The sequence below is a fragment of the Arabidopsis lyrata genome (assembly GCF_000004255.2).
Source record: "Arabidopsis lyrata subsp. lyrata unplaced genomic scaffold ARALYscaffold_3, whole genome shotgun sequence".
Taxonomy (NCBI): domain Eukaryota; kingdom Viridiplantae; phylum Streptophyta; class Magnoliopsida; order Brassicales; family Brassicaceae; genus Arabidopsis; species Arabidopsis lyrata.
Genome location: NW_003302553.1, coordinates 963,969 through 976,458, shown reverse-complemented (window position 1 = coordinate 976,458; position 12,490 = coordinate 963,969). Strand labels below are relative to the sequence as shown.

General features: G+C 34.4%; 3 protein-coding genes across 3 annotated transcripts in view; all 3 read left to right on the top strand.

The window, feature by feature from the left end:
• The first annotated feature begins 913 nt into the window (after window positions 1-913).
• On the top strand, window positions 914-6,120 carry LOC9320432 (UTP--glucose-1-phosphate uridylyltransferase 2). The gene is made up of 20 exons (XM_002884320.2): window positions 914-1,127; window positions 1,257-1,304; window positions 1,597-1,688; window positions 1,772-1,862; window positions 2,162-2,222; window positions 2,303-2,380; window positions 2,465-2,515; window positions 2,611-2,684; window positions 3,239-3,311; window positions 3,404-3,461; window positions 3,587-3,699; window positions 3,989-4,021; window positions 4,361-4,413; window positions 4,482-4,557; window positions 4,648-4,704; window positions 4,799-4,882; window positions 4,979-5,077; window positions 5,175-5,279; window positions 5,371-5,442; window positions 5,818-6,120. The coding sequence occupies exons 1-20, from the start codon at window positions 1,063-1,065 to the stop codon at window positions 5,842-5,844; spliced, it is 1,410 nt and encodes a 469-aa protein (XP_002884366.1). The 5' UTR covers window positions 914-1,062; the 3' UTR covers window positions 5,845-6,120.
• An 85-nt stretch (window positions 6,121-6,205) lies between these two features.
• On the top strand, window positions 6,206-8,508 carry LOC9320431. Its single transcript, XM_021030281.1, has 5 exons — window positions 6,206-6,721; window positions 6,913-7,160; window positions 7,271-7,482; window positions 7,691-7,949; window positions 8,082-8,508. The coding sequence occupies exons 2-5, from the start codon at window positions 6,918-6,920 to the stop codon at window positions 8,370-8,372; spliced, it is 1,005 nt and encodes a 334-aa protein (XP_020885940.1). The 5' UTR covers window positions 6,206-6,721; window positions 6,913-6,917; the 3' UTR covers window positions 8,373-8,508.
• A 492-nt stretch (window positions 8,509-9,000) lies between these two features.
• The window catches only part of LOC9320430, an 8,330-nt gene continuing 4,840 nt past the window's right edge, over window positions 9,001-12,490 (top strand). Inside the window, exons 1-5 of the mRNA XM_021030280.1 lie at window positions 9,001-9,439; window positions 9,586-9,622; window positions 11,072-11,246; window positions 11,671-11,926; window positions 12,009-12,135. Coding sequence (XP_020885939.1) covers window positions 9,200-9,439; window positions 9,586-9,622; window positions 11,072-11,246; window positions 11,671-11,926; window positions 12,009-12,135 — 835 coding nt within the window. The 5' untranslated portion in view covers window positions 9,001-9,199. The remainder of the gene's footprint in view (window positions 9,440-9,585; window positions 9,623-11,071; window positions 11,247-11,670; window positions 11,927-12,008; window positions 12,136-12,490) is intronic.

Below are 12,490 nucleotides of genomic sequence, written 5' to 3'. Positions count from 1 at the left end.
TTTCGGAAACTAACATCCGTTAACTTTTTCACAAAATATTTATATTTAAAAATACATAAAACAGACAATCCGTAAATTCTTATTCTCGAAAATTCTCAACAATCTTACAAAATTCTTAATAAACTCTTACAATATTCCTAAAAAATTCTTAAAATTTTCATATTCCAAATTCATAAATAATTTTATTTTTGCAATGAACTTTGATAATTTGGAATACGATATAAGAATAACATACATCAAACTATGTATTTCGAAACTAATTTTTAGTAAAGCTAGAAATTTTTTTGATATATATATATATATATATATATATATCCATTTATAAGTATGTTCATGAGCTTCTTCTTTTTTGGTGTAATGAGTTTATGAGCTTTTACATGTGAACATATAACTGTTCTTAAATCACAGTTTTACCTTCTTATAAATTGATCTTTATATACTCTCTTAGAAATTAGTTTGCAATTTGTATGCATGGTCTTATAAAAAAATACTATAATTTAATCAACTTTCTAACTTACAGAATTTTATAAAAAAATTTATAGTTTGAAGTTAATTTGGTACAATTTGGTTTTGTTTATGTAATGTGTTGAGCTATTTAGCCATTGGGCATTAATGATGGCTGTGTAACATTTCATTTCTAATGCAATCAATAATAGAAAATCTTTTATAAAAAAAAATTAAACTCAAATATTCACGACCAAAAAAGTTTTTTTTTTTTTTTTTAAAGAACCTAACAAAAGGAAACAATATATTGACAGGTAATAAGACGAAACCGGACGATGGGGAAAAAAAAAGGAAAAAGGAAATTGACGGTACTAACGAAACCGGACGAATATGAAAAGTGACACGTGTATATTTATAATTGGCTGGGAGAAGACGACAGACATATATATTTGCGGTAACACCACGCATCATCACTTCATCACCACTACTACCAAAAACTCCCTTCGCCTATAAATATTTCTCTGCTTTAATTTCCAATTTTCTCTATTCATTCACAAAAAACAATCCTCTCTTCGTTTTTTTCTTTTGGATCCAAAGCTCTTAAATCTGTAATCAACAATGGCCGCCACCACCGAGAATCTCCCTCAACTCAAATCCGCCGTCGATGGCCTTTCTGAGATGAGGTTCGTCTTCTCTGATTCGATTGTATTTTAGTCTCGTTTGTTCCTAAATCTGTTGGATCTTCATAATTCTAGATCTGAATTTTCGTTATTATTTAGACTGATCTGTTTGTTTTCTCCTTTTTGTGTCAGTGAGAATGAGAAGAGCGGATTCATCGGCCTCGTTTCACGTTACCTAAGGTTCTCTTGATAGCGTCCAATTGTTTTTTTTTTTTTTTTTTTTTTTGTGTGGATGTGTACTTCCGATATATCGATCGATTGGTTGATGATCAAACACTATTTCCTAGTTCCTCAGCTTTGTCGGTTATTCTTGATTCTCTGTGATTTCTGAAATTGTTTTCAATCTGAACGATTATTAAACCTGACTTCGATCGGATCTGGATATAGATCTGAGTTGTTTTCGTCGTTGTTTTACGTAGTAACAGTAGAATGATTTGTTCCACGGTCACTGACTTTGTATTGAATTTTGAAGCGGTGAGGCACAGCACATTGAGTGGAGTAAGATCCAGACACCTACTGATGAAATCGTTGTTCCCTACGAGAAAATGGCTTCCGTCTCCCAAGGTTTTATTCTTGAACCTTTTTTTGTTTGTTTGTTTCAATATGCTTGCAGTTTCTCTGTGATACTAATTTTAAAATTGATGTAGATGTTTCCGAGACCAAGAATCTCTTGGACAAACTTGTTGTGTTAAAGCTTAATGGAGGTCTTGGGACAACAATGGGATGCACTGGCCCCAAGTAAGCCTTTTTTTCCTGTCTGTTTTAATTTATTTTTTTCAATCTAATTGTGTCTCTTTGAGATTTCAAGTTCATGTATGCTAGATCTATTTGCTATGTCATCCTTGTCTTTGGACTTTCTGGTTGAATGTTGTCTTGTCTACAGTATAAATTTTGCTTTCATCGCTAGTGGATGTAACGTTCAAATTGAAGCTAGTGAAGAATCCATTGTGATTTTTTTTTGGCATAACAGTCATGTACTAGTAGTCGTTCCAAGATTCAGGATGTAAAGAAATTGTAGCTTACTTGTTTCTGTGCAGGTCGGTTATCGAAGTTCGTGATGGTTTGACATTTCTTGATCTGATTGTTATCCAGATTGAGGTTTGTCATTTCTTTTTTTTTTTACTCTACCCTACTTATGTTTGCTAATCTAATGCTCAATATATTCCGCTCACTCACAGAATCTCAACAACAAGTATGGCTGCAAGGTTCCGTTGGTTCTCATGAACTCATTTAATACACATGATGACACACAAAAGGTACTTCTCTTTAACTGTAGATCACATTTCTTTTCTTCTATATTTATGCTATTCTTCTTGGCTGACTGTTTTTGTCATATTCAGATTGTGGAAAAGTACACCCACTCAAATGTTGACATTCACACATTTAACCAGGTTTGTGTTGTGGATGCATATCAAATTAGCTCTTCACTTGTATGTAAAAACTGACATCTGATCTGCAACTACTAACGTTTACTTGGATATTGTAGAGCAAATATCCCCGTATTGTGGCAGATGAGTTTGTGCCATGGCCCAGCAAGGGAAAGACCGACAAGGAGGGCTGGTATGATTTCATTTTGTTATGTATTAGTTTCTTTCTTCGTTGTGCCTTGTGCTTCATTATCACACAGTTTTTCAACTTTGTCAAAACTATTGAAATCTATCATTCTGCAATTTAGATACTGAACAGCAACAGGAAACAGACTCTCAAAACAGTATTCATGTTTACTTAAATCTTGATACTTTAAGTGGCTATTGTTCATGTTCATATGAAGTCACATTTTATCTTCTTATACAAGTGAGAACTGGTTGAATTTATCTACGTGATGGAGTATCATTACTGATAACCGAATTATATTGCCTTGTGCTCTCTGAGATCAGTCCATGATTGCAGAGAACATGAAGTTTTGAATTTTCAAACATGTCTGAAATCTATTAGAGAATACGACATGTTTTTAATTATCATAAGTTTCATCTGTTTGCTGGTTGACCATATGTTGTAGTCGTCGTAGATTTTTTTTAACTTTTATTTGCGTTTTCACTGGAGATTACGTTTGCATTTAAAGAATATCTTCTGTTGTTTATCAGATCGCCTACTAATAAATTATCTTTGTGAAGGTATCCTCCTGGTCATGGTGATGTATTCCCAGCCCTCATGAACAGTGGAAAGCTCGATACTTTCTTATCACAGGTTCTTTCTTTAGTGCTGTCAACTACTGTTTTCCCCAGCATTTAAGATTGATGTCCATGTGTATTGAAAATTGCGTTTTTTGGGTCTCTCAGGGTAAGGAATATGTGTTTGTTGCCAATTCAGACAACTTGGGTGCCATCGTTGACTTAAGTATGTCTTCTTTGTAGTCTTCTCCTTCTTGTTTACACATAGTTTATATGGTTAATCAGAAAGTTTTACATGAAATTCCCATACTAACTGTCTTACTTACCTCGTCCTTCGTCTAATTGCTGCAGCAATCCTGAAGCATTTGATCCAGAACAAGAACGAGTACTGCATGGAAGTTACACCCAAAACCTTAGCTGATGTAAAGGGAGGAACTCTCATTTCTTATGAAGGCAAAGTCCAGGTAAGTTCTTGATTGTGTCCTTTCTTGTTTAGATGTACCTTTCTTTATGCATTGGTTATTTGAAAAACGGTTTTGTCTACTGTAGATTGTTATTGGATCTGTAAATGCATTTTTATACTAAAAAAAGGAAAAAAACAGTAGTATATTTATTTATATGTCTATTAAGTTCCTATTATATAAAAAATCGTAAACCTCTTTGCAACTCATGATCTTCTCACTGCTACAATTTTCTTGTGCTACTGAAGAACATAAGTATTGTTCTTGACATGGACTTTTTGGTTTATCCCAGCTTCTGGAGATTGCTCAGGTTCCTGATGAACATGTAAGTCTCTATACTTCCTCGTTTTCCTTCCTTTTACCGTTTGGATTTCAATTTCTTTAGAGATTAAACTATTGTAGCATATTCATTAGAGATTTGGGGAAAGTTGGTATAAATGAGCTAAGTGTAGAGAATCATTTCTTGGAAGCTCTGCAAAGCCATTTATCCCTCCTCTCTGCTTTAGATTGTTCTTATGAAGGGAATATAGTAAATGCCAAATTTATTGAAGAAACAATAGAATGTGAAACTGTAGACTTTTGTTTATGCCGTCTTTCTGTTTACTTCGACTTGTATCATCTGCTTAAAAGAGTTGTTGCACTCGTGTTTTGATCCTTGTGGTAGGTCAATGAATTCAAATCAATTGAGAAGTTCAAGATATTCAACACAAACAACTTGTAAGTAGATCACGTCCCTATAAAACAATATAAACTTATTTGTACACGCTAACTGTGTAAGTTTACAGATGGGTTAACTTGAAGGCCATCAAAAAGCTTGTGGAAGCTGATGCACTTAAAATGGAGATCATTCCAAACCCAAAGGTGCCTGCGTGGCCTAATGCACAAGTTTTTTTTTTTTTTTTGCAATTTTCATTATTATCTAACCGAAGAAAAACTGTAAATTCTATGCAGGAAGTTGATGGAGTCAAAGTTCTTCAACTGGAAACTGCAGCTGGTGCTGCGATAAGGGTAACATGCCTGTCCTAGTGGCACATTTCGAAATATAGAATGCAAACTCTAATCTTTTCTTACTCCTTTTTTGTGTGATTCTGTCTCAAAACAGTTCTTTGACAATGCTATCGGTGTTAATGTACCTCGTTCACGGTTCTTGCCAGTGAAGGCAAGCTCGGACTTGCTGCTCGTCCAGGTGAACTCTATCCCACCACATTTAACAGTGCAACAGAGTAACACCGATATCTTTTGAATCATTTGACTAATGATTTAAGTTTTCATTCTTCCACAGTCTGATCTCTACACGCTAGTTGATGGCTTCGTTACCCGAAACAAAGCTAGAACTAACCCCTCAAACCCATCAATTGAATTGGGACCTGAGTTCAAGAAGGTAAATGAAGATAATGATCTCCTGACAAGTCCCATTTGTCATTTTAAACATTGTATCTTGACTCTTGAGCCTCACTTAGTGTGTCTGTCTATAACAGGTGGCTAATTTCTTGAGCCGGTTTAAGTCCATTCCTAGTATAGTCGAGCTCGACAGCCTTAAGGTGTCTGGGGATGTCTGGTTTGGCTCTTCGGTTGTTCTCAAGGTATAGCTACATATATATGTAAATTGTTCATTAGTTCCCAAGGTGGTGTTGATATTTTATATGCTCAGAGTGGTTTCTTTTGGGTTTAAAGGGCAAGGTAACTGTGACTGCAAAATCCGGTGTGAAGCTCGAAATTCCGGACAGGGCCGTGGTCGACAACAAGGTAATGTAACGAACCATGGTTATGTTCAAAATTCGGCTGTTTTATTTTCGCCACAATTATGGTTACCGCTTGATTCTATGTTGAAAAAGTAAAACAATATCACTCAAAATTGAAATTTGGTTTGATTTCTTGGGGTTTGTAATTCAGAGATGGTCAATCCATATAGTTTCGTTTTATCGATTTTTAGAAACAGTATAAATTAGTTTGATGCGGTATTGATCTTGGTTCAGGTTTTTGAGAGTAATCTCCAAAATGAAAATTAGGATTGAATATAATGTTTAATCTGGTTCAGCTAAACCGAATTGGCATTCTACATGTTTAGTTTGAACCCTATATTATTTTGAACTAAAACTTACCATTATGTTTTTTTTACAGAACATCAATGGTCCAGAAGACCTCTGAATAAGACAAATTCAAAGTCTTCCCTCTCTCGGGGAAGACACATCTTGATACTCTTTTAATTGGTGTGAAAAGATCACAGTGTCACAGCAAAGCAAGTTTATGAAGAATGAATAAATAATGTTTCTTTTTGCAGCCTAGCAAAGTCTTTTCTTCTTTGGACTTTATTTTAATTTTGCTCGTTGAATTTTCCCAAAACATAACATTTAAAAGTTCGATTGTATTTGGGTTCCATCCGCAATTATTTTCCTTTTGATAATCCACTCTTTCTTTCCGCAATCATGCTCTTGATTGGAAATACTGATACTAGTTTATTACAATCATACATTGTGACATGTTTATTTCGGTTAGAAACAAATAGATTTAGTTGGTAATGTATCAATCAAATAAAGAAGGAAAACCACATAATGTAGATAGTAGTAAGAAATCAATTATTTTTATATGCATACACATACGTGTATTAAATCTTATTGTTAATCTAACATCTTAGGTTCTTAATGGTACTTTAATTATTATTTTTAAATTTTATACATGTCACGATCTAAAGCATTAGATAGATGTCGGTTACTTGAAAAGGTAAAATAAACATATTATGTGTCATTTGAGATGTTAAGTACGCGTCCAATTCCTTATGATCTAATATTTCTCAACAGATAAGCTCTTCTTTATTTCCATCTTTATTCAAATCTTGATACCGAAAGAAAATAAAAAATCTGTATTCAAATCTAAAACTCATAAATTGCCTCTCCTTCTTAATTTGTTTGATTAGTCTTAGCCTTTGTCTTGTCTTTTGGTTAGTATAAGTATTGATAAATTCCTTTGACCAGCGATATCATCACTAAAAGATTTTACATTACCAAGCAATCTCTCGAATCACCAGGTCGGTTTTCTCTCTATGTCAATTGGTCACGCATGCATCTATCATATTTTAAAGTTTCTTCTTTTTCATTATTCTTAAAACAAATTTTAAATCGTTTATGGAACTTACTAAAACGTTGACGATGATCACTACTGCTAGTTTGTTTTGAGGCATTGAACGTACTCTTTCCGATGTTCCCTCATATATTACAGGTCATATGATGTTGTTTCTAGTTGCGGCTGTCGGTTTAATAGCCTATTATGTCTACAAGTCCATAAAACCGCCGCCGCCAATTCCATTGCCGGAGAATGTTTCTGAGATATCTCCAAGAATCAAACTCAACGATGGCAGATATTTAGCCTACAGAGAATTAGGGTTTCCAAAAGACAAAGCCAAAAATAAGATTATCATTCTCCATGGATTCGGGAGTTCCAAGTTAGTGGATTTAAAAATCACACAGGTATTAATATAAGGATCAAAAAGTTATTATATTGCAAACTAGCTCCTTGATTGTTTCATATCATCATGATAATTAACTGGAACTACTACATATGTTCCTCTCGCTTTCAGGAAATGGTCGACGAATTCGAGATATACTTCTTGCTCTTTGATAGAGCTGGTTATGGAGAAAGCGATCCTCATCCATCACGAACACTAAAAACAGATACATATGATATCGAAGAACTTGCTGATAAATTGCAAATTGGTCCAAAGTTCCATGTCTTAGGAATGTCACTCGGGGCTTATCCAGTTTACGGCTGTCTCAAGTACATTCCTCATAGGTACGTATATCAATCTCTTGCAAGTAATATCCAAGAATAACATTTTTTTGTCAGATATTATCGTAATTATCATTTACCATTTATTTACACATGGATTTACGTACATATCATATTGGCCTAGCTAGTAATTATATGTTGAACTAAGATTAATTTGAATTATATAAATTAAAGGTTACTTATATGTGACTGTCTCTAACAATATGTATAGATTAAGTGGAGCAACGTTGGTGGTTCCGTTACTGAATTTTTGGTGGAGTCGTCTGCCTCTAAACTTGTCGATTTCAGCGTTCAAGAAATTGCCAATTCAAAATCAGTGGACACTTGGAGTCGCACACTACTTTCCATGGTTATTATATTGGTGGATGACTCAGAAATGGTTCTCCCCATTTAGTCAGAATCCTAGAGAAACTATGACCGAGCGTGATATAGAACTTGCGGATAAGCATACAAAACACTCATACATCAAGGTACCTATATAAAGATTGATTTTAAAAGGTTTCTGTAGTTTTAGACCAATTTTCTTATATAATGGACGTGATGATACCTTTTTAATAAAAAAAAAAAAACATTCATGAACGCGATTGATTTATGCGGTTCAGGAATCCGCACTACGACAAGGTGAATATGTGAGCATGCAACGAGACATCATTGCGGGTTACCAGAATTGGGAGTTTGATCCAACCGAACTGAGCAATCCATTTTCAGATGATAACAAAGGGTCAGTTCACATTTGGTGTGCACTTGAAGACAAACAAATTTCGCATGAAGTTTTACTCTACTTATGTGATAAGCTTCCATGGATAACGCTTCATGAAGTCCCTGAGGCTGGACATCTCATTATCCATGAGAAGCAGCATTTTGAAGACATTATTAAAGCCGCTTGTAGTTGAATGTGAAAAGAAAAATAAATAAAAAACTTCAATAGTTTGCGTTTGGAATGGATTTGAAATTTGATATATATTATATAAATATATGTTCGATTTTACGACTACATCCAGATTTTATATCGGAGTGTGTTTTTTTTTTTAATTGTGTAATTAATAATCCCCTATATTATCTAGAGTTCGTTTGTGTGATTGTGTCAATAATTAATTTTACTTAGCGCTGGCGATACAATCATGGTTGACAAATTTCGGTCACCCTGCAATATAGTCTATATATAATATTTTGCTTTGAAACTGCTACCATCGTGCCACGACACTTGGATTAAAAGTTACAAAGCAATTTCTTAAAATTTAGTAAGGATAAGTTTGTTTTTCTTTCTTAGTTTCTAAAAATCAAAATGTCGAATAAATCCAAAAAAATAATTCAATATGTAATATAAATGAGGGGAGTTACACAACTGATAATAAATGCAAAATGACAACCAATTCAATAATAGACTAATAGTAATGCAAAATAAGTTATCAAGACATGTGTAACAAAGAGAGAATGAATAAAGACATTTGTAACAAAAAGTGGTCATGCTTTGCTTGCCAACAAAAATAAATAGTACCATTATTAAGTTGCTTGGACCAAAGATACCATTACATCACGTTAACTAGTCATCTCCTAAATCAATAGGTCGTTTTTTCTCTCTATTAATTGTTCATATTATTAGACATATGGAGTATTAGTTTCTGAGTTTCTTTTTTCGTCAGTTTCTTGAGTTTCTTCTTCTTTCATTTTACTTTAAGTCAATTCTAGTCTTTTGGTTCGGAGACTTATAGGCCAAAAAATGGTGCTTTTACTTGTGATTGTGGGGCTGATAAGCTATTATGTCTACAAGTCCATAATACCGCCACCACCGATCCCATTGCCGGAAAATGTTTCCGAGATATCTCCAAGAATCAAGCTTAATGATGGGAGGCATTTAGCGTACAAAGAATTAGGGTTTCCAAAGGACAAAGCCAAAAACAAAATAATAATCGTCCACGGAAATGGAAATTCCAAAGACGTCGATTTATACATCACACAGGTATAAACATAAGTATCGAATTAAGAACGAGATAAAGAAAGAGACCACAACTATTCTCATATTTTTTGGTGGTTTTATTTTTACAATTAATGATTGTTTTGCATATTGAATAATATTTGCAACTATAACGCTCCTCTGGCTTTCAGGAAATGATTGACGAATTCAAGATATACTTTTTGTTCTTCGATTGAAGTAGCGGAAGCTTTAAGGATAGAACTAGAGATCCGTTGATTCCTCGGAATACCGGAAAACTAGGGTTTCTCGGATCTGTTGATTCCTCGGAATACCAGAAACGAGAGAACGTGAGGAATTCGTTGATTCTCCGCGAATACCGAATCCTACGTCTTCTTATAATCGTTGAGATCTCTCGAGATCTACCGAAAACAAGGTTTAGAGAATACTCTTCTCTGAAAAGCTAAAAGCTCTTTAATTTTATTAATCAATCAACTGTCTACAAAATTAGGCCTTAATGGCTTATTTATAATAAAACATAAGAAAACCCTAGAATATTCTAGAAACACTAAAAGATAAAGACTAAAATAAATAATATAATTAAAATATAAATAAATGGGAATTATCCTAATTCTACGCTGCATCAGGTCTCGCCGGCCAAGAAAAGATTCGTCCTCGAATCTTGTAACTGCGCTGCATCAGCTCTCGCCGGCCAAGAAAGATTCGACCTCGAATCTTCAGCAGGGTTTTCAGCATTGGAGATCTTGGAAGATTCAGCTTTATCTCCATCTTTTGATTCTGTCCAATTTTTGCACGAACTGGATTTGACCCGAAATTTGCACGAATCTGATTTGACCCAGAATTTGCACGAATCAGATATGACCCGAAAATTGCACAGATCAAATCTTCAATGATTTCTGCAGGAAACCCGAATTTTGCACAGATCTGACTACACCCGGATTTTGCACGAAGAGTATCTTGCCTGAATTCTGCACAGATTTTCTCGAACGCACCATCGCTAAACACAAAATCGACATGATCAATAACTAAGACATCATCATCTTCATAGATATCGTAGATAGGATCACCATAGATTTCTCTGTAACCATCTTCAAACAAACTTTCTTCTGCAAAGGGATAAAAGTTACCACTCAACATGATCACCATAATCGTTCTTCGATTGAGAAATCAAAGAGACGCAGCTCTGATACCAACTGAAGTTGCGGAAGCTTTAAGGATAGAACTAGAGATCCGTTGATTCCTCGGAATACCGGAAAACTAGGGTTTCTCGGATCTGTTGATTCCTCGGAATACCAGAAACGAGAGAACGTGAGGAATTCGTTGATTCTCCGCGAATACCGAATCCTACGTCTTCTTATAATCGTTGAGATCTCTCGAGATCTACCGAAAACAAGGTTTAGAGAATACTCTTCTCTGAAAAGCTAAAAGCTCTTTAATTTTATTAATCAATCAACTGTCTACAAAATTAGGCCTTAATGGCTTATTTATAATAAAACATAAGAAAACCCTAGAATATTCTAGAAACACTAAAAGATAAAGACTAAAATAAATAATATAATTAAAATATAAATAAATGGGAATTATCCTAATTCTACGCTGCATCAGGTCTCGCCGGCCAAGAAAAGATTCGTCCTCGAATCTTGTAACTGCGCTGCATCATCGATAGAGCTGGTTATGGAGAAAGCGATCCTAATCCAACACGAACGCTGAGAACTGATACATACGATATCGAAGAACTTGCTGACAAATTGCAAATCGGTCCAAAGTTCCACGTTATAGGCATGTCACTTGGAGCTTACCCAGTTTACGGTTGCCTCAAATACATTCCTCATAGGTAATATATCGATGGGTTATCTCTTAAGAACATTAAAAAAATTGAAATATTAATTGTGATGGTCACTGCTCAATAATACTTCTCAAAACGAGTTCTTACGTAAAAGACATTTGGTTAATCCTTTTTGTAAAAAAAATTCGGTTTGAAAAAATTGGAGCGATATAAGCATTTTTAGTCGTAGATTCAAAATATTAAAAATTTCAAGGAAAAAATACAGTGCTAGGGTTGGAATAATGTTTTTTTTTTTCAAATACACTACTTTTTTTTTTCTCTCTTGTTTCATCTCCTCATCTTTTAATTACCAAAAGTGAGGTTATACTATAAGACCAAGTGACCGACTTCGGTATTTCACTTATACAAACTAAGATTATAATTTAGTGGTTTGTGTTGGACTTAATTATGTTTCTTATAATAATTATGATAGGCTTAGTGGAGCTTCGTTGGTGGTTCCGTTAATAAATTTTTGGTGGAGCCGTGTGCCTCAAAACTTATTGAATGCAGCAATGAAGAAATTGCCAATTGGATTTCAGTTGACACTTCGAGTTGCACACTACTCTCCATGGTTGTTATATTGGTGGATGACTCAGAAATGGTTCCCAAATAGTCGAAATCCCAAAGATACAATGACCGAGCGCGACCTAGAACTCGCGGAAAAGCATACAAAACACTCCTATATCAAAGTATGTATATATATAAAATGAACTTTATAATCCACTTTTTTTTTTTATATTGAAAAGACACTCATGAATGCTATTACTATAGGAGTCTGCTTTACGACAAGGTGATTATGTGAGCACACAACGAGACATCATTGCAGGTTATGGGAATTGGGAATTTGATCCAACGGAATTGAGCAATCCGTTTTTGGATAGTAAGAAAGGGTCGGTTCATATTGTTATAAATTTAAGTGTAAACCGACGGTTATTAAATTAACCATTGCAACTATTCAATTTATGGTTATTATTTAAACGTACGGTTGCAAACGTACGTCACAACTTTTGAACCATATATAAACTTTGTTTCTCTTGTGTCAAAGAAAGATAAGAAGAGGAGAAAAGAGAGATTCACGAGACTAAAGATTGTCTTAATCTTTAGTGCAAAACACAAAAACAAAACACAAAAAGCTCTATTTGTTTCTCTTGTGTCTTAGCCTAGAACAAGAGAGAACTTTGATTGTCTTATCCTAGAAGGGATTTCGTGTAACCCAAGGCTTGAGAAGGGTCGAATACTCTTAATCAAGCTAT